The 21850-nt window shown below is 33.4% G+C and overlaps 3 protein-coding genes and 2 non-coding genes across 5 annotated transcripts; 3 read left to right on the top strand and 2 right to left on the bottom strand.

Moving 5' to 3' along the window:
* Positions 1 to 1178: 1178 nt before the first annotated feature.
* Positions 1179 to 1252, bottom strand: TRNAW-CCA (transfer RNA tryptophan (anticodon CCA)). The gene has a single exon. It is a non-coding gene; the product is annotated as a tRNA-Trp (tRNA).
* A 173-nt stretch (positions 1253 to 1425) lies between these two features.
* Positions 1426 to 1499, bottom strand: TRNAP-UGG (transfer RNA proline (anticodon UGG)). Its single transcript has one exon. It is a non-coding gene; the product is annotated as a tRNA-Pro (tRNA).
* A 7410-nt stretch (positions 1500 to 8909) lies between these two features.
* Positions 8910 to 10204, top strand: LOC125199807 (NAD(P)H-quinone oxidoreductase subunit H, chloroplastic). Its single transcript, XM_089069792.1, is given in 5 exon segments — positions 8910 to 9500; positions 9503 to 9840; positions 9842 to 9889; positions 9891 to 10038; positions 10041 to 10204. Coding segments are annotated over 5 exon segments (753 nt in total). The 5' UTR covers positions 8910 to 9307; the 3' UTR covers positions 10067 to 10204.
* Positions 10205 to 10468: 264 nt separating this feature from the next.
* Positions 10469 to 11964, top strand: LOC125199803 (NAD(P)H-quinone oxidoreductase subunit 1, chloroplastic). Its single transcript, XM_048097704.2, has one exon. The coding sequence runs from the start codon at positions 10481 to 10483 to the stop codon at positions 11045 to 11047; it is 567 nt and encodes a 188-aa protein (XP_047953661.1). The 5' UTR covers positions 10469 to 10480; the 3' UTR covers positions 11048 to 11964.
* A 2959-nt stretch (positions 11965 to 14923) lies between these two features.
* On the top strand, positions 14924 to 16340 carry LOC125199806 (NAD(P)H-quinone oxidoreductase chain 4, chloroplastic). The gene is given in 3 exon segments (XM_089056699.1): positions 14924 to 14987; positions 15178 to 16235; positions 16237 to 16340. Coding segments are annotated over 3 exon segments (1188 nt in total). The 3' UTR covers positions 16303 to 16340.
* Positions 16341 to 21850: the final 5510 nt, after the last annotated feature.

Here is a 21850-nt window from a genome sequence, read left to right as displayed (position 1 = left end):
GCTAAAAGATTTATTTTTTCTTTTCCTTTACCTGTTGATGTAAAATGATGTTGTATTTAATATAAAATTCTTACAATGAAAGAGATTCTCATATTTCCACAATTCTATTTTAAGTGGATGCGAGATCTAGCAATTTATTTTTCATGGTTGTAGAGGCAGTTTTTGTTCGAATCCCTCCTTTTATTTTAATGAATTTTTTAATTGTCCGATAACAAATATGATTCGATGAAAGAAATTGAAGAAAAAATAAAATAAATGGAATTGTAATGAATTCTTGGATTGGATCTCAATCCAAATTTGAATCTAGCTACAAGGAAGAGGCTTTATTTTTAAATATCGAACGAAAAAATGGAATTCAAAATAATAATTCAAAAAGAGTTTCGTTTTTGAATGAAGTTACACGATCCAGTTCGTTTATTCTCGAAGGCTTGGTTGCTTGGTTAATAGGAATCGCGAGATGGCTAGATCTTAGAAATGAGGAAGCAGTTTCATTTTATATGCCTGCCACTTTCTCTTTGTTCCTGCTGTCTATAATGATAGATGAATCAAAAAATTTCAATTGAACTTATTCTTTCAATTGGTATTTTTGTATATCTTCTTATTTTAGGAAAATGGAAACTTAGGTAAATGCTTTAGAAACATATGTATAAAAATACCAGATTTCATTTAGCCCCTTTATGCTTACTCTAACCAGTTATTTTGGTTTTCTACTAGTGGCTTTAACTATAACTTCAGCTCTATTTATTGGTTTGAGCAAGATACGACTTATTTAAACTTTCTATTTAAAAGAAACTATTTAGAAAGGAAATCCTTCTGTGAGATTCTGTGTATTCTAGAGTTACTTACCATGTCAATTATCAATTCTTGGTCATTGAGATTCACATCAATTCGGATTAATATTTAGGTATAGATATTACCACTTTTTTCTCCTTTTCAAAAACAAAATTGAAATGATTGAAGTTTTTCTATTTGGAATCGTCTTAGGTCTAATTCCTATTACTTTGGCTGGATTATTCGTAACTGCATATTTACAATACAGGCGTGGCGATCAGTTGGACCTTTGATTAATTCAAATTTGATTGGCCTCCTCCTTTCTTTAATCCACAGGAGGTCCAATTTGAATTGTTGTGCAAGCGACTGAATTCATTTCATTTTAATTGGATCCATGAAGAAAAAATCACGCTCTGTAGGATTTGAACCCACGACATCGGGTTTTGGAGACCCACGTTCTACCGAACTGAACTAAGAGCGCTTTCTTATCAGAATAGAAAAGAATGTAAAGAAAAGATTCTTTTTTTTTAAAGAATCCATTTTTATTTTATATGCATATATGCTATAGTTTCATAAAAATGAACGATTCCGCGCAACGCAATTTGAACCGATCTTGGTTGATTCCTTGTTACTGCTCAAAGGGTCAGTAATAGGTAGGGATGACAGGATTTGAACCTGTGACATTTTGTACCCAAAACAAACGCACTACCAAGCTGCGCCACATCCCTTCAATTGTTCTACAGTATAATTGTAGAGAATTCATGTCTTGTTTTCCACATCCCTATTTACTGCATTGAGAAACAAAGTTTTCTGACCATTTCGTCTTTTTTTGGCCTCATTTAACATTTTTTAACATATAATAATAAGAAAGGGAAATCTTATGGATTGTTGTACATTTCAATTGGAATTAGGGATTCCGTGTACAACTCTAAGTAACCCTTAACTACATATACATCTGATTATATATGCTTTATGTATTAAAATAAAAAAAAGGAGTAATGCGAGATCTAAAAACATATCTCTCCGTGGCCCCAGTACTAAGTACGCTATGGTTCGGGGCTTTAGCAGGTCTATTGATAGAGATTAATCGTTTTTTCCCCGATGCGTTGACATTCCCCTTTTTTTCATTATAGCTATTGACACCGGAAGGAATGAAGAAGATTAGAAATACAATCAAATACCTTTGACTAATCCCCCCTTATTTTCTCTTTTTTCCCTTTTTTTCTAATTTAGAAGAAGGGATGAAAGAGAAAGAATAAAAGTGGATTCAACCTCTGCGAGACTCAGTCTCAAACTCGAATTAAAAAAATGAAAGGTGGGGGTAGAGTAGGAAAGTCGCGGTCTAGGGTAAGAATACAAGATCTTTAACTGCCCTTCGGATTTAAATAGATTTTTGAACTCATTGTCTTACTTATTATTTATTATGTATGACTTTGGGCTTTGATTTCATTTATTTTTATCTTTTAAAGGTGGATTTCAAGTTAATAACTTCTATTTTTTCCTTCCTTTCTTTTTCTTCATTTCGAATTAAAATAGAAGAGTTGAGTAAATCAAAAATCCAAAGGAGGTTCATGGCCAAGAAGAAAGGTGCGCGGGTAACGGTCATTTTGGAATGTACCAGTTGTATACAAAACGGTGTTAAGAAGGTATCAACGGGTATTTCAAGATATATTACTCAAAAGAATCGGCACAATACGCCCAAATGATTAGAATTGAGAAAATTCTGTCCCCATTGTTACAAACATACGATTCATGGGGAAATAAAGAAATAGATTGAACCAAGGATGTCTTATCCTTGAAAGGGGAGAAAAATGACATTATATAGAACACATTGAAATTGAAATAGAAGATATTGCATTTAAATAAAAAGAATCCTATTTGTAGTTCAAATGACAATTAAGGAATAGGATTTTCGGGATAAGAAATAAACTAAACAAACAAACCATGGATAAATCCAAGCGACCCTTTCTTAAATCCAAGCGATCTTTTCGTAGGCGTTTGCCCCCGATTCAATTGGGGGATCGAATTGATTATAGAAACATGAGTTTAATTAGTCGATTTATTAGTGAACATGGAAAAATCTTATCTAGACGAGTGAATAGATTGACCTTGAAACAACAACGATTAATTACTATTGCTATAAAACAAGCTCGTATTTTATCTTTGTTACCCTTTCTTAATAATGAGAAACAATTTGAAAGAATTGAGTCGACTACTAGAACTACCGGTCTTAGAACCAGAAATAAATAGGCTTGTTTTTTGTTCACTTCAATCAAAATTCCAATCCGAACTCAAACATGGATTCGTTTTTTTTTTTTTTTGACAAATCTTAGAATCCAGATTTTTGTGTCGTAAAAAAAAAACGAATCGGAAAAAAATATTTTTTTATTGAACGTGTTCATTCATTTTGACTACTTTAAGCGCATTCTCAGAGTCATTTTGACTCCAACTCCACCCTCCCGGAGTGCATTCTCCGGGGAACCTCATTTAAATTATTTCGGTGTATTCTTTCCAATCCACTTTTTCTCTAATTTCGTTGGAAATCATATAAAGACAATTCCTATTTGATATAGCTATTTGGGCCAGTATTTTACGATTAAGAAGCAACTGCCTCTTATATAAATCATGTATTAATTTACTATAACTATAGGATACTCCCTTTTCTCGAATTACTGCGTTTATCCGAGTGATCCACAAACGGCGAAAATTTCTCTTTTGCTTATCCCTATCCCGATGAGCTGAAACCAAAGCTCTTATTTTCTGTTGAGTAATAGTTCGAGTATGTCTTGAATGAGACCCTCGAAAACTTGATGCAAATAAACGAACTTTTGTTCTACGTTTTTGGGCTATATGTCCGCGTTTAACTCTAGTCATTGAATAAATAAAATTTTGACAAATAACTAATTGATTTTTTCTTTCAGTTATTATTTTTACCGTCCTGGCCTATTAATAACCAAACAGATTTTTCCAATGTATAAAATAAAAATTCCAATGGCTTTGGCTACTATAACCTTCCCGACCACGATTTTTTGGTATTTTACTGCGAAATAGCAAAGAAATAATAAAATTTCTTTTGCTAGGTGCCAAAAATTTAGTTAAAAAAAAAAGAAATAGAAATTAAATGAATAAAGAAAAAGTGGGTTTCCTCGTTTCTATGGTTACTTCTTAAACGACGAGGTCTTCTCTATACACCGGAGCCTTTGGCTTCATTTAATATTTCATCAATGTTATTGGTAACTTGTATAGTTCACACCACACTCTTTGGCTCTACCCATGAATTATCCAGTAATAGGTCTTTCACAAGGAGACCCACCTATACAGTAACGGTATTTAATTATGAAAGTTTGTTGGGTAGTTGACCCTCGTAGTCCGTTCTTGAACGAGCGAGAACTTCATTTTTATGTTTTTTTTTTATTTTTAATTTCAATAAGATTTTTCCGCTTAATGGATTTGCTACCAATGGAGAATTGTTTCTCATCTTAAATTAAGGTGATTGGATTTGCACCAATAGAAACCATAAACTTTCTACAGAATAGAAGGATAGATTTGCTTATTTTTAGATAGTGAATGGAGTACCTTCTTCCATTCTATCCTATTCACTGGTACTGATCATTCATACTGGAAGCGGTTTTCTTGGCTTTTATGTGTCAGCTCATGATCTAAACGAGTCGCACATACACCCTAGTACATGTTCCTCGACGCTGAGGACACCCCCGAAGAGCGGGGGATTTCATGACATTTCGAATGGGTTGTCTTGTATTTCTAATAAGTTGTTTATTAGTTGGCATGTTGAATCATATACATAATGGGCTGGTTTAGATTGATCCTAACCGGATTTTTTTATTTAATATTTATTTTTTTATTTAATATTTATATAGTCAACTTATAGATAAAATTTCAAATCACTGATTTGCACAAAATCCATTTTTTTCATTCAACTGCTACAAGATCAACAATTCCATAAGCTCGGGCTTCTGTTGCTGACATAAAAACATCTCTTTCCATGTCTTCAGATACAACCCATAAAGGTTTGCCCGTCCTTTGTACATAAACCTTTGTGAGGGTTTCGCGTAGTTTCAGTAGTTCTTCCGCTTCCAGGATAAATTCTCCTGTTTGTGCTTCATAAAAAGAACTAGCAGGTTGATGGATCATTACCCTGCTAATAGTTCTATCTGGTGTGATGAAAGAAAAAGAAAAGAAAGATAAAGAAAAATAGGAAAAAGGATATAATTGAACAACCGTACGGGCATTATCTTTTATGCATTGCATACGGCTCTATAATGAAATTAACCCCTACTTTCCGTCCAAGAAAGATAAAAATAAAATCTATCAACCCCAGACGGGTAAATGATCAAAATGCCGCCCTTCTTTTTTTTCGGAGAAGTTCAAAAATACTATGATGGCTCCGCTGCTTTCTATTTTAAAATGGATTATTTTTTTTGTCTTTGATTCAGCAATCCCAAAGTTTCGTTTTGAGCTAACCAAAAAAGGAAATTTGGTTTTTTTCGCACTCTTTTTTTATAACTTAAATATTGTTAAGAGCCCATTGGTGTGAAAACAAACAAGTTTGTGACGCTGAATTGGACTTCCGATAGATAAGAGAAAGTCGGAAATATCTTTTATCTCATACTACTCTCTCGATACATAATCAAATCTTTTGAAAAAAATATTCATATCGAATTCGAAGTGCCATGCTATTATTACTTAATATTCGTCTGGCGAAGGCATAGTTTTCTTTTTTCTCTCAAATAAAAAAACTTCATTGGCGCCAAGCGTGAGGGAATGCTAGACGTTTGGTAATTTCTCCTCCAACCAGAATAAAAGATCCCATTGACGCGGCCAATCCCATGCATATTGTAGGACTTCTGGTCGTACAAATTGCATAGTATCATAAATGGCTACTCCGGGAATTACCCATCCGCCAGGAGAGTTTATAAACAAATAAAGATCTTTGGTCACATCCTCGATACTGAGATATACCATAAGACCAATAAGTTGATTCGAGATCTCGCTATCAACCTCTTGGCCTAAAAAAAGTAATCTTTCTCGATAAAGTCGATTGAGTAGGGTAAAATTTATCCCTTAGGAACTGTACATGCACCTTTTGATGCATACGGTTCAAAAAAAAATAGCGAAGAAAAGAATCAATGTATAGATTCCAGCCCTCTTTCTTTTATTTTTCGAGCTTTTCTACCTTTTTAATGAAAGGGCTTTTTCTTAGATTTTTCAAAAAAAAAATGAATTTTGATTTCTTCTTTGATAATATAAAAAGGGGGTAAATAAACTTATCGAGTTTACTTCTCATTGATGTATTCTTTCATCGAAATTCAATCCAAATCGCGATGATATTTTCTTGTTCCTGAATGGGCTTCTTTCATCTTTTTAGGTTTATGCTCTACGCCCGATTTTGATTTGCACATATAGGACAAACCCTCCCATCACCATTTCTTGTTGTTATGACTTTACAAATAATCATTTATGAGACACGTAGTAATCATAAATATATTATCAATTGGGTTTTTCTAAACGGAGTCTGGATACCTCATTTTTTTCGTCCACAGCCAAAGCCAACCATAAATTATTCTAATTGATATAATTCTATGAATTCCCCCAAAGAATGCATTTAATTGCAGTTCACGCTCCAATTTTTCGATGATTCAATTTCTCTTTCTTGGGCAAAACAGAGGATATCTCGGTCGGGGGAGAGAACGGGGAAATCCCATATGACCCAATATATCTGACAAGTCGCACTATACGTCAACCCAAGATGAATCTTCCTCTCCAGGACTTCGGAAAGGAACTTTTGGAACACCAATAGGCATGGATTGAAAGAAAAAATGAAATACTATATTTCACTTTGATGTGGAAACGTAACAATATGGTTTTATTGTCTTTATAATATTGACTTTATCATATTTATTTTTTCCATAGATTAGAAAAATTTAGAAAGAAATACAAAATAAATAAAGGAAAATTTTTACGAATAGATCCTTCTAATGATAAATGAAGGATGGACACATTTACTCATAGAAAATGGTATCAATCCACCATTGAGTATTGGTACTTATCGAGTATAGAATAAATCTGCTTCTCTTTGTTCTTATGAACAGAATTCTTCCATTATTACGAATAGAAATAGAATCCTAACCCTTGTTAGGAAGTAATCTACTTAACAGGGGAAGTCTATAGGATAGTCATAGTATAACCTTTCCAATGCAATAAAGTTACGTAGTGTATATTTTTCTTCGATAAAGGGGTATTTTCCATGGGTTTGCCTTGGTATCGTGTTCATACCGTTGTATTGAATGATCCCGGCCGGTTGCTTTCCGTTCAAATAATGCATACAGCTCTGGTTGCTGGTTGGGCGGGCTCGATGGCTTTGTATGAATTAGCAGTTTTTGATCCTTCTGACCCTATTCTTGATCTAATGTGGAGACAGGGTATGTTCGTTATACCCTTCATGACTCGTTTAGGAATAACCAATTCATGGGGGGGTTGGAGTATCACAGGAGGAACTGTAACGAATCCGGGGATTTGGAGTTACGAAGGTGTATACTAACAACTCTCCAATAATTTCTAAAAAAAATATTTTATATCTTATGATTCCAGAAACCAATTCACAAAATCTACACAAAAGATTTTTTGATTGGATGGGAATGAATGAAAAAAGGCTAAAGCGTTCTATATCGAATCTGGAATTTTGGCTCTTCCCAGAATTTGTGTTACTTTATCAGGCATATAAAATGAAACCTTGGTTTATACCAAGCAAATTACTTCTTTTAAATTTAAATAGTAGTAAAAATATTAATGAAAATAAAAGGATAAATTTGTTGATAGCATCGAATAAAAAGCATCGAAATGAAGAACAAAAAGAACCCATAAGCCAAGGAGATCGCGAATCCGTTTTCTCACAACAAAAAGATATTGAAGAAAATTATGCAAGCTCGGACATGAAAAAAGCGAAAAAGAAAAAACAATACAAAAGCAATACAGAAGCAGAACTAGATTTCTTCCTGAAACATTATTTGCTTTTTCAATTAAGATGGGACGCAACTTTGAATCAAAGAATGATCAATAATATCAAGATCTATTGTCTCCGGCTTAGACTGATAGATCCAAGAAAAATTACTATATCCTCGATTCAAAAGAGAGCAATGAGTTTGGATATAATGTTGATTCAAAAGAATTTGACTCTCTCATAATTGATGAAGAAAGGAGTATTGATTGTAGAACCACTTCGTCTGTCTGGCAAAAAAGACGGACAATTCATTATGTACCAAACCATAGGTATTTCGCTGCTTCATAAGAGTAAGCATCAAATTAATCAAAAATATCAAGAGCAAAGATATGTTTCTAAGTAAAATTTGGATGAAACTATTTTACCACATCAAAGAATAACCAAAAATAGAGACAAAAAGCATTTTAATTTACTTGTTCCGGAAAATGTTTTATCGTTTAAACGTCGTAGAAAAGTGAGAATTCTAATTTGTTTCAATTCAAAGAATATAAATTATATAGATAGAAATATAGTATTTTGGAATGAAACGAACGTAACAAACAGCAGCCAAGTTTCACATGAAAATAACCATCTTGATAGAGATAAAAATAAATTAATGAAATTAAAGCTCTTTCTTTGGCCTAATTATCGATTAGAAGATTTAGCTTGTATGAATCGTTATTGGTTTGATACCAATAATGGCAGTCGTTTCAGTATGTTAAGGATACATCTGTATCCGCGATTGAAATTTTGTGAATAATACATTTTTCTATATATCCTAGATCCTATTTCTATATACCCTAGAATAGAAAATAGAATTTCTAGGGTATATCAAAGTAAACACATATACAGACCATCCGCTTTTATTGTCTCACATCTCATTCTAGTATCCAATATGAAATTACTTTGAATAATATCTCAATTAGATCTTGAAATGAATTAACAGAAACTTATGAATTTTAGGTCTAAATTCATCCATGTGAAAATGTACCAATTGTTTTCTATTCCTATCTAAATAGAATTTCAAATTCGATTGATTGGTTTGAATTCAAAAGATTAGGAGTTTCTTACATTAAATTATTGTATGTACCACATACAAATTAATAGCATTATTATTACTGATCGGTAAAAATCCATATCTGTACAAGGAAAAAGGAGCATTTTTTTATGGTAAAAAATTCCGTAATTTCGATTATTTCTCAAAAAGAAAACGAAGAAAATAGAGGGTCTGTTGAATTTCAAGTATTCAGTTTCACCACTAAGATAAGGAGACTTACTTCAAATTTGGAATTGCACAAAAAAGACTTTTCATCTCAGAGAGGTTTGCGCAAAATTTTGGGAAAACGTCAACGACTACTAGCCTATTTGTCAAAAAGAAGTAGAGGACGCTATAAAGAATTAATTGATGAGTTGGATATTCGAGAAATAAAAACACGTTAATTTGAAGCATGATACTTTTTGATGAGCTTAGTCATTTAAATGGGAATGAACTTCTTTTTACTTTCAGAAATGCATGGAAGACTGACTCGGTAAAAACTTATGATTACACCAATTCCAAGAAACGACCTTATGATAGTGAATATGGGGCCTCACCACCCATCAATGCATGGTGTTCTTCGACTGATCGTTACTCTCGACGGTGAAGATGTTATTGACTGTGAACCTATATTAGGTTATTTACATAGAGGAATGGAGAAAATTGCGGAAAATCGAACAATTATACAATATTTGCCTTATGGGATTATTTAGCTACCATGTTTACAGAAGCAATAACCGTAAATGGACCCGAACAACTAGGCAATATTCAAGTACCTAAAAGGGCTAGCTATATTAGAGCTATTATGCTGGAGTTGAGTCGTATCGCTTCCCATTTGTTATGGCTTGGTCCTTTTATGGCAGATATTGGAGCACAGACCCCCTTTTTCTATATTTTTCGAGAACGAGAATTAATATATGACCTATTTGAAGCTGCTACCGGTATGCGCATGATGCATAATTATTTTCGTATCGGAGGAGTTGCTGCTGATCTACCTTATGGCTGGGTAGATAAATGTTTGGATTTTTGCGGTTATTTTTTTAACTGGGGTTGCTGAATATCAAAAGCTTATTACACGAAATCCTACTTTTTTTAGAACGAGTTGAAGGCATAGGTATTATTGGTGGAGAAGAAGCACTAAATTGGGGTTTATCGGGGCCAATGCTACGAGCTTCGGGAATACAATGGGATCTTCGTAAAGTTGATCGTTATGAGTGTTATGACGAATTTGATTGGGAGATTCAATGGCAAAACGAAGGTGATTCATTAGCTCGTTATTTAGTACGAATCGGTGAAATGAGAGAATCCATAAAAATAATCCAACAAGCCTTGGAAGGAATTCCAGGGGGGCCCTATGAGAATTTAGAAAGCCGGCGCTTTGATAGAATAAAAGACCCTGAATGGAATGATTTTGAATATCGATTTATTAGTAAAAAGCCTTCTCCCACTTTTGAATTATCCAAGCAAGAACTTTATGTAAGAGTCGAAGCACCAAAAGGAGAATTGGGAATTTTTCTGATCGGAGATCAGAGTGTTTTTCCTTGGAGATGGAAAATCCGACCGCCGGGGTTTATCAACTTGCAAATTCTTCCGCAGTTAGTTAAAAGAATGAAATTGGCTGATATTATGACGATACTAGGTAGTACAGATATCATTGGGAGAAGTTGATCGTTGAAATGATAATTGATATAATAGAAATAGAAGCTATCCATTCTTTTTCCAGATTGGAAGCCTTAAAAGAAGTTTATGGGATCATATGGATGCTTGTCCCTATTTTCATTCTTGTTTTAGGAATCACACTGGGTGTTTTAGTAATTGTTTGGTTAGAAAGAGAAATATCCGCAGGGATACAGCAACGTATTGGACCCGAATATGCGGGGCCTTTGGGAATTCTTCAAGCTTTAGCCGATGGTACAAAACTACTTTTCAAAGAAAATATTCTTCCATCTAGAGGAGATACTCGTTTATTCAGTATTGGTCCATCCATAGCAGTCATATCCATTTTACTAAGTTATTCAATAATTCCTTTTAGCTATCACTTTATTCTAGCTGATCTTAGTATTGGTGTTTTTTTATGGATCGCCATTTCAAGTCTTGCTCCCGTTGGATTGCTTATGTCAGGATATGGATCAAATAATAAATATTCCTTTTTAGGTGGATTAAGGGCTGCTGCTCAATCAATTAGTTATGAAATACCATTAACTCTATGTGTATTATCAATATCTCTACGTGTGATTCGGTGAGACATAAAAATTCCCCCATTTCTTTTCTTTCTAACAAGAAAGTCAAACGGTTTAAATATCGATTTTTTATTCATCATTGGATTGATGAATTAAACCAGATAGTTATATGAGTGAAATAAAACGGCTTAAAATTTTGCTGTTAAAAGAATGAAATCTCATTTCCTACGTACAAGAATTAAGTGAAAGTAAACATAAGCAGTCAAGGCTGTTTACCCCGAGATTTGTTGATTAGTCATCATGGCTTGAAGCGGGTTTAAAAGATCAATTGTATGGGTTTTTTCTATACTATTACCATAGCATAGATATATTATCTTAATGAAAGATTAAAAAAAACGAGTGAATGGTTAGGAAGACCAAGATACACAAAGGATTAGTAATGGAGATTCTGAAAATTATCCATATAGGATATTTTTGTTATAGAAAAATAATTCGAATTGGGGCTTTAAGTTGGTAAAAATTATTAAGAAGTACCTCCCCATGATTTCGACCCAGAGTATGTTCCTGTCCACCAATTAAGTAAATAACTATCAAAACGAAGAAATCTTTTACTTTTTATAATGCGAATAATACCTCTTTTCCGAGAAAGGAGAATAGGAACGAAATCCAATTCTTGTTATGTAATGCCTAAATTATTTTTCATAATCGAAAACGAGAAGTTGAAATATCTATGGTATATTCCTCTAAAAAGTCTTTTTTTCATTCAAGGATAAGTTTTTAATAAAAAAAGAAAAATGAAAATTCTTAAAATATGAGATAAATTCCGAAGCATTTTTTTTATTATATATAGAAATATAGCAGACAGAATTCCATTAGTCTAATTCTAGGCCTTAGGCTAAGAGTTTTATTTTCTATCTATCCTACAAACACATCAAGATAAATAATGTTGAAAGGCTCTTAGATTTATTTGTGACCTATGAGGAGCCGTATGAGGTGAAAATCTCATGTACGGTTCTGTAATAGCGATGAAAGCAGTGATGTTATTGTCGACTATGATTATCTAACAGTTTAAGTACAGTTGATATAGTTGAAACACAATCTAAATACGGTTTTTGGGGATGGAATTTGTGGCGTCAACCTATAGGGTTTATCATTTTTCTAATTTCTTCTCTAGCCGAGTGTGAGAGATTACCTTTTGATTTACCAGAAGCAGAAGAAGAATTAGTAGCTGGTTATCAAACCGAATATTCAGGTATAAAATTTGGCTTATTTTATGTAGCTTCGTATCTAAATCTACTAATTTCTTCATTATTTGTAACAGTTCTTCACTTGGGGGGGTGGAATCTTTCTATTCCAAACCTATTTTGTCCTGAGTTATTTAACATAAATCAAAGAGGGAAAGTTTTTGGAACAATAATCAGTATTTTTATTGCACTAGCTAAAACTTATTTGTTCTTATTCCTTTCTATTGCAACAAGATGGACTTTACCAAGACTGAGAATGGACCAACTATTAAATCTTGGATGGAAATTTCTTTTACCTATTTCTTTGGGTAATCTATTATTAACGACTTCGTTCCAACTTCTTTCACTGTAAAGGAATAGAATATTCTATTCTTAATAACTTGTCTCAAACAAGAGAAAGAAACGAGTAAATTTATTTAGAGATATTCTGACATGTTCCCTATGCTAACTCGGTTCTTGAACTCTGGTCAACAAACAATACGAGCTGCCAGATACACTGGTCAAGGTTTCGTGCTTGTCCCATGCGAATCGTTTACCTGTAACTATTCAATACCCCTGCGAAAAATTGATTACATCAGAACGTTTCCGAGGCCGAATCCACTTTGAATTTGATAAATGCATTGCTTGTGAAGTATGTGTTCGTGTATGTCTTATAGATTTACCCGTTGTAGATTGGAAATTGCAAACAGATATTCGAAAGAAACGATTACTTAATTACAGTATTGATTTTGGAATTTGTATATTTTGTGGTAATTGTGTTGAGTATTGTCCAACAAATTGTTTATCAATGTCCGAAGAATATGAGCTTTCTACTTATAATCGTCATGAATTGAATTATAATCAAATTGCTTTAGGTCGGTTACCGGTATCAATAATTGAAGATTACACAATTCGCACAATTTCTTCGAATTTACCTCAACTCAACAATGTATAAAACTCTCAATTCACAAAACATTTACAAATTCAAAAAAAAAGCTTTTGCCATTTTTTGGAGTTAAAGGAATGAGGTTTTTACTTGGTCAATACAAAAGAGAGATTCGTTGGTGAGGGTCGCGGCTTGATTTTCATTTAAAACGAGTTTCTATTCGAATAATATAAAATATAAAGATAAAGTTTTAACCTTTTGCTTTCGAAACTCAAAAAAAGGAGTCCTGTATTTACATCAATCCAAATCATCCCCATTCATTGAAATTTAATTCAATTAAGAAGTATGTTAAAATAATTAAAAAAAAAAGGATAACTTCTTTTTTCCTGGTCAGGTCAACAAAGACATGAAATATTTCTATTTTTTTTATAAAATCAAATGGATTTACCCGGACCAATACATGATGTTCTTTTAGTCTTTCTAGGATCGGGTCTTATACTAGGAAGTCTGGCAGTAGTATTACTTCCGAATCCAATTTATTCGTCCTTTTCCTTGGGATTGGTTCTGTTTTGTATATCCTTATTCTATATTCTATCGAACTCATATTTTGTAGCTGCTGCGCAGCTCCTTATTTATGTAGGAGCTATAAATGTTTTAATAATTTTTGCTGTGATGTTTATGAATGGTTGAGAATATTACAAAGATTTTCATCTTTGGACCGTTGGAGATGGGGTTACTTCAATGATTTGTACAAGTCTTTTTATTTCACTAATTACTACTATTCCAGATACGGCCTGGTATGGCATCAGCTGGACTACAAAATCAAATCATATTTTAGAACAAGATTTGATGAGTAATAGCCAACAAATTGGAATTTATTTAGCAACCGATTTTTTTCTTCCATTTGAACTCATTTCAATAATCCTTTTAGTAGCTTTAATAGGTGCTATTTCGATAGCTCGTCAATAAGAAATCAACAAGTAATTCAAATAGAATTAACTAACACAAAAGTTAGAATTCGTTAATTTAATTTGAATTACTTTTTTTTAAATCGAATAGAAAGGCTTTCGTTTTATATCGATCTATTACTAATCTATTTCCCTGTTTCATATTTGTTAGAATCGAATCTATTCAATTATTGTTCAGATAAAAAAAATCCAAATTGATAAGGAGTTGATTAATGATGCTCGAGCATATACTTGTTTTGAGTGCCTATCTATTTTCTGTTGGTATCTATGGATTGATCACAAGTCGAAATATGGTTAGAGCCCTTATGTGCCTTGAACTTCTATTAAATTCAGTTAATATAAATTTTGTAACATTTTCTGATATTTTTGAAAATCGTCAATTAAGAGGAGACATTTTTTCCATTTTTGTTATAACTATTGCAGCCGCTGAAGCAGCTATTGGACCGGCTATTGTTTCACCAATTTATCGTTACAAAAAATCAACTCGCATTAACCAATCAAACTTATTGAATAAATAGTATTCATTATATCAGTGGAAATTTGAATATTTAGAAAAAAGTTCAAATTAATAGGTTTGAGACGGGTAAGGTATGATCGTGGTTGCAAAAACACAAGAAATCAAAGTATTTTGGTCCTTTTTCATAAAGAAATTAGGAAGTAAATTGATTATGATCACTCATTGATTCGTCCGGTATCTAACTTATAGGATTCATTTATAAATTAGTTTTCTAGATCGAAAATTTATGACGTTCAAAATGTATAGATCCAATGTCACATTCAGTAAAGATTTATGATACATGTATAGGATGTACCCAATGTGTCCGGGCGTGCCCCACCGATGTATTAGAAATGATACCTTGGGATGGATGTAAAGCTAAACAAATTGCTTTTGCCCCAAGGACCGAAGACTGCGTTGGTTGTAAGAGGTGTGAATCCGCGTGTCCAACGGATTTTTTGAGTGTTCGTGTTTATTTATGGCAAGAAACAACTCGGAGTATGGGTCTAGCTTATTGATACATTCCATAAAACTCTACTTGAATCCATTTTTCTTTTTTTTTTTTTTACCGACAAAATCCGTGCTCAAAATAAAATTCAATTGAGCACAGATTTTTCTAGCCCAAGTGTATCTTGTCTTTACCACGAACCATTTTCCTTGTTTAACAATAATTGCGGTTTTGCCAATATTTGCAGGTTGCTTAATTTTTTTTCTTCCACATAGGGGAAATAGAGTAATCCAATGGTATACTATACGTATATGCATCTTAGAGCTTCTTCTAACGACTTATGCATTTTGCTATCATTTTCAATCAGACGACCCATTAATCCAACTAACGGAGGATTATAAATGGATCCTTTTTTTGGATTTTCATTGGAGATAAGGAATAGATGGACTCTCTATAGGACCCATTTTACTAACGGGGTTCATCACTACTTTAGCTACTTTAGCGGCTTGGCCGGTTACTCGAGATTCTCGATTATTTCATTTCCTGATGTTAGCAATGTACAGTGGACAAATAGGATTATTTTCTTCTCGAGATCTTTTACTTTTTTTTCTCATGTGGGAGTTAGAATTAATTCCCGTTTATCTACTTGTATCCATGTGGGGAGGAAAAAAACGTCTGTATTCGGCTACAAAATTTATTTTGTACACGGCAGGGGGTTCTATTTTTCTTTTAATGGGAGTTCTGGGCGTCGGCTTATATAGTTCTACTGAACCAACATTAAATTTTGAAATATTGGCTAATCAGTCCTATCCTGTGGCCTTGGAAATATTCTTTTATATTGGATTTTTTCTTGCTTTTGCTGTCAAATTACCAATCATACCCCTACATACATGGTTACCAGATACCCACGGAGAAGCGCATTATAGTACTTGTATGCTTCTAGCCGGAATCTTATTAAAAATGGGAGCGTATGGATTAGTTCGGATCAATATGGAATTATTTCCTCATGCTCATTCGCTATTTTCTCCTTGGTTGATAATAGTGGGCACAATGCAAATAATCTATGCAGCTTCAACATCTCTGGGTCAACGGAATTTTAAAAAAAGAATAGCCTATTCCTCTGTATCTCATATGGGTTTTATAATTATAGGAATTGGTTCTATTACGGATATCGGGCTCAACGGAGCCCTTTTACATATAATCTCTCATGGATTTATCGGTGCTGCACTTTTTTTCTTGTCCGGAACAACTTATGATAGAATACGCCTTCTTTATCTTGATGAAATGGGTGGAATAGCTATCCCAATGCCAAAAATGTTCACGATGTTCAGTAGTTTTTCGATGGCATCCCTCGCATTACCAGGTATGAGTGGTTTTGTTGCCGAATTACTAGTCTTTTTCGGATTAGTTACTAGTCCAAAATTTCTTTTAATGACAAAAATCGTAATTACTTTTGTAATGGCAATTGGAATGATATTAACCCCTATTTATTTATTATCTATGTTACGCCAGATGTTCTATGGATACAAGATATTTAACGGCCCAAACTCTTATTTTTTTGATTCTGGGCCACGAGAATTTTTTCTTTCAATCTCTATTTTTTTACCCATACTCGGTATAGGTATATACCCAGATTTCGTTCTTTCACTATCAGTTGAAAAGGTTGAAGTTATCCTATCTAATTCTTTTTATAGATCGTTTTTTTATTGATAAAAAAATGAAAAAAAAAACGATCTTATTGTTTACAAAAAGGTTCGTTGTACAATGAAAAAAGAAAAAAAAGAAGGCTTTTTCTTCTCTTGGGTTAAGTAAAAAAAAATGAATTTGAACTAGCAAGAGTCTCGCGAATCAAAGTCACGGGGCTCTCGTTAGTTCACACAAAGTGATATTCATATGTGTTGTATGCTTTTCTATTCCTATTCGTAAGTAGTAAGAACTCCTTTTTGAATTTAATTAGATGTTAATGTAAATGAACCATAACTATGTAATCCTATTGCTAATAGATTTACTCCAAAATAGCATATCCAAATTATAAGAAACCCAATAAACGCTACAATTGCTGAATTTGTACCCTTCCATTTTATATTTGTTTGAGTATGTAAATAAATTGCAAATATGATCCAAGTAATAAAGGCCCAAATTTCTTTTGGGTCCCAACTCCAATAGGATCCCCATGCTTCGTTAGCCCATACTGCTCCAGAAAGAATTCCTATCGTTAAAAAGAGAAATCCTAGACTAATAATCCGATAACTCCAATAATCCAATTGTTGAATCAATTCATGTAAAAATGACTCGTTTAAATTTAATAAACAACTATTCGTAGAAAAAAATCTTCTATTTTTTCTAACTGTAATGACTAGAAGTGATACTGATAATAATGATCCACATAAAAGGGCCACATATCCTAATAGCATCATACTTACATGCATTATTAACCACTCGGACTGAAGAGCGGGTACTAATATTGTGGATTCGTGTATTTCAGTTAAAAGACCTGAGGTAGCAAAGCCCTGTGAAAAAAGAGCACTTGGACTATAAATAAAAGAAAAACTCCACGAAAGGAAGATTAAGGATTCATATAAATCACTTAGTGGAAAATGTTTTGAATAAATCCAACGAGAAATTAATAATCCTGTTATACACAAAAAGATCATTATCATGCCCTTTTCGGATGAATCATATAGTTTATGATTTCATCGACAAAAAAGGTTATCAAATTAATTGTAATTAGAATTGAAACAGCCGAAAAAGAAATATGAGTTAATATATGCTCTAAAGTTGAAAATATCATAAAAAAAGTTCCTTAATTATAAAATCGAAATCGGAAATTGAATTCATTATTATTCATTATAGGATCTATTTTATTTTTTTCGGAGATGAAATGTCATGCCGCTACTTGGACTCGAACCGAGATGCTCTAGCACTGCTTCCTAAGAGCAGCGTGTCTACCAATTTCACCATAGCGGCCTGTCTTGACTTTATAATAGCCTATGAATAAGAAATCGTCTAGATTTAAGAATGCAATATTTTGCAGGAAAGATTCAAATCGATGAATACCAATTTCTTCAAATATGTACTTGAAGGTTCAGTTTAGGTTTTTATTGTGGATTTTAGACTCTTCTCGACCGTAACTCTTTTAAAACCAACAAGTTTTACTATGAATTAAGCTTCCCCCAAAAAAATATTTTAGATTATTCAAAATTCACACATATTTATCCAGAATATTTTCATTAAGTGTTTTTGCGTGAATTGATGGCGAGAGATATATCGGCTCTATATAAGAATTTATAGAAATTCAAAAGTAAGAAAGTTGTACAAAAAATATTAAATATTTGTTAAATATTATAGTACAAATAGGTTGATGGGAAAAAAAGACTCCTGTCCTGGAAATAAAATATACGAAAATTTAAATCGAGTATCTTGTGTTTTTTTTTGTTAAAAAACTTTGTTTGAATTCGGTCAAAGTAAACAGAAGAATTCCATTTCCTATTGATTAATTCACCAGGAAATGGAATTGGGGAATTTTTTTTTTGAAATGGAAGGATTCAATTTTTGAGTCAGGTCGATTTATATTGTTGTAAGGTTTTCCGCTTTATTTCTTAATAACTTATTTTTTTATTTTATTTGTTTGTCGCACAAAAAAACTTTTTGAAGTCCCATTAGAAAGAGATTTCCCCAAAGAAAATGCTTTTAACGCCGCCCAATAGCCTTTCCTTTTCCAAAAATTTTTACGAATACGCTTTTTTGATGCAGAAGTACGTTTTTTTGGAACTGCCATTTAAATAAAAATTAAGAGATTACTCATTGGTATAGCTGGATGTGAAAGACATCTATTGTTCAAAAAAAATCTGCACTTTTCTAGATAATTTTTTTTCTAAAATTCTAAAAGAATAGACTATGGACCCTATGGTAAAATCGCATAAAATTTTTCTAAAAAAAAAGAAGAATATTTTGAGTAACTTGTCCAAATTTGACTTGAATTTGCTAATTAGAAGGAGACTCATAATTAATATTTGTCTTTCAGATCATTTGACCAATCAGAACTTCTTGATTTGAATATTTGAAATATTTAGAAGAAATTCAGAAAGAATAAGTAAAAAGAAATAAAAATGAAAAAAAAAAGATATTTTTATATTTAAGTTAGTGCACATTTTCATTTTTTTATTGATTCCTTCAAAAGAAGTAAAATCCGATAAATCGGAAACAATTAATCACCAATTTTAACTTTTTTATGCAACAAATATATCAATATGGGTGGATTTTACCTTTCGTTCCACTTCCAGTTCCTATGTTAATAGGAGTGGGACTTCTTCTTTTTCCGACAGCAACCAAAAATATGTGTCGTATGTGAGCTTTTGCAAGTATTTTATTGTTAAGTATAGTCATGATTTTTTCAACTAATCTGTCTATTCAGCAAGTCAATAGCAGTTCTATGCACCAATATGTATGGTCTTGGACACTCGATAATGATTTTTCTTTAGAATTCGGTTGCTTGATCGATCCACTTACTTCTATTATGTCAATGTTAATCACTACTGTTGGAATCATGGTTCTTATTTATAGTGATAATTATATGGCTCACGATCAAGGATACCTGAGATTTTTTGCTTATATGAGTTTTTTCAGTACTTCCATGTTGGGATTAGTTACTAGTTCAAATTTGATACCGACAGGTCCTAGAAGTGCAGTGCAGGTTTGTACTGTGATATGTGTCACTCGATCTAACAGGTCCAGAGGATTCGACTAGACTTCAGAGGCTAGAAGATCATGAAACTTATCAGAAAGGGGTCGTTGGGTGCACTCTGTCCCTTCAAAAACCTCAACCCACTATACTACAACTTAGCACAGGGAAGTAAAGGATCGATCCCACGAGGAAGTAGGTGTTACGAAACTGCATTTGAGGATGTTTTGGAAAAGAAAGGGGTTGGCTGCTGCCACGCAATTTTTGTGGGTCGAGAACTTAAAACTACTGGGTTTGAGAGATAAGTGAAACTTTACTCTACCTATTGGGTCTAATAGATCAGAAGAACTTTACTCTACCTACTTGGTCTAAAGGATCAGAAGAACTTTACTCTACCTATTGGGTCTAAGAAACGAAAGCGTACGGAACATACATGACTCAGAGAAAATGAGATATTTTTAAGTTCTAAGACAGCTGGGGTAAACTTAACTAGAAAGGCTTTCCTAATTTGGGCAAACAAGCATAAAGCAAAAAGCAAGACAAGTTTCCTTAAACTACCAAGGTCTGGAAAAGCATGCAGAAAGGTAAAAGAGACAAAGTAGATCGTACTGACAGGTCTAGCAGATATGCAAAAAAAGTAAAGTACATGTAGAAAAGTACTGACATAAAGCAGATCTGGTTCTAACTACCAACAACTTCATCTTCTTCGGGAATCAAACGAGAATAGCAGAGAAAACAGAGTATTAAACACCATGAAAACAAAGCAAACTCTAGATCTAGACTTAAAATGAGAAATTAAAGCCTAAAGTAACAGATCTACGCTACTGGACCTAAAGGATGCAGAAACAGAAAGTAAATAGCCATAATCATGCACAACATAAACATCAAGCACCAAATATGCGAAACTTCAACTCCAAAACACCACAATTCAACAAATCCAAACATCTCCATATGCAAATCCCCAACCTCTAACAACAAAACAATAGATCTCAACTCCAAACATCCAACAACAAACAAAGAACGAAAGCTAAAAACAAGAGATTAACATAAACTCAGAGATATCCAACCAAAAGCAAACATAAACTTCCATAATAACTATAAATAAGTCTGAATCCAGCAGATCAAAGCAAGAAACTAGACTTGCGAAACTTAAAAACCAACAAGGTACTAAACGAAAGCAAATAAAATTGTTTCTTCACCTCCACAAGGCGGTGTTACACAGCAAAATGACAATGACGACGATGAGAACCACAGTGGCCAGAATCCTCCATGTCCAAGTGCGCAGCAGTCGAAGATGAAAATTTGAAGTAGGGAACTAGAACTAGAGCTAGGAGAGCGTAGAAGTGGTTGTTCACGGATGTCTTGTTCTTCAAGGTCGAGCTCTTTATATATGTGAGGCTCTGATCCCTAGGGTATCCCTCTGGTGATTTTACGCCCTTGCCCTTTAGTAAGACTCTTTTAAAATAATCTGCTTTCGCCCCATTCTGCTTCTGTCGCCAACTTTTGATTCTCCCAGGTCCGAACGGCGACTTCTTATTTTGCTTCAATTTCATCTCTTTTGCATCTGCCAGGTCCGGTAACAGCAACTCCTGGGTCCGGCAGATTTACTTCGCACCTGAACTCAATAACGCACATTAGCGCCCCAAATGCACAGAATTTTAACCCTTAACCGATGCATGAAATGAGCCTTATCAGATACAAATTTATTTTTTTTTGGGAACTGGTTGGAATGTGTTCCTATCTATTAATAGGGTTTTGGTTTACGCGACCTCCTGCGTCAAATGCTTGTCAAAAAGCATTTGTAACTAACCGTGTAGGGAATTTTGGTTTATTATTAGGAATTTTAGGTTTTTATTGGATAACAGGTAGTTTTGCATTTCGGGATTTATTCGAAATACTCAATAACTTCATTTATAATAATGAAGTTAATTTTTCCTTTGTTACTTTGTGTGCTACTTTATTATTTACCGGTGCAGTTGCTAAGTCTGCACAATTTCCTGTTCATGTCTGGTTACCTGATGCTATGGAGGGACCCACTCCTATTTCGGCTCTTATACACGCTGCTACTATGGTAGCAGCGAGGATTTTTCTTGTAGCTCGCTTTCTCCCTCTTTTCGCGGTTATACCCCATATAATGAATTTCATCTCGTTGATAGGCACAATA

This window comes from Salvia hispanica, chromosome 4 (assembly GCF_029641045.1).
Source record: "Salvia hispanica isolate PSC_SH4W2 chromosome 4, Shi_PSC_v1, whole genome shotgun sequence".
Classification (NCBI taxonomy): Eukaryota; Viridiplantae; Streptophyta; class Magnoliopsida; order Lamiales; family Lamiaceae; genus Salvia; species Salvia hispanica.
The sequence above is the reverse complement of the archived record's forward strand: the minus strand, read 5'-3'. Positions and strand labels throughout refer to the sequence as shown.

What these genes read in the sequence shown, in the direction of transcription:
- LOC125199803 (XM_048097704.2), top strand. Translation starts at nt 10,481, where the DNA reads ATGATAATTGATATAATAGAAATAGAAGCTATCCATTCTTTTTCCAGA.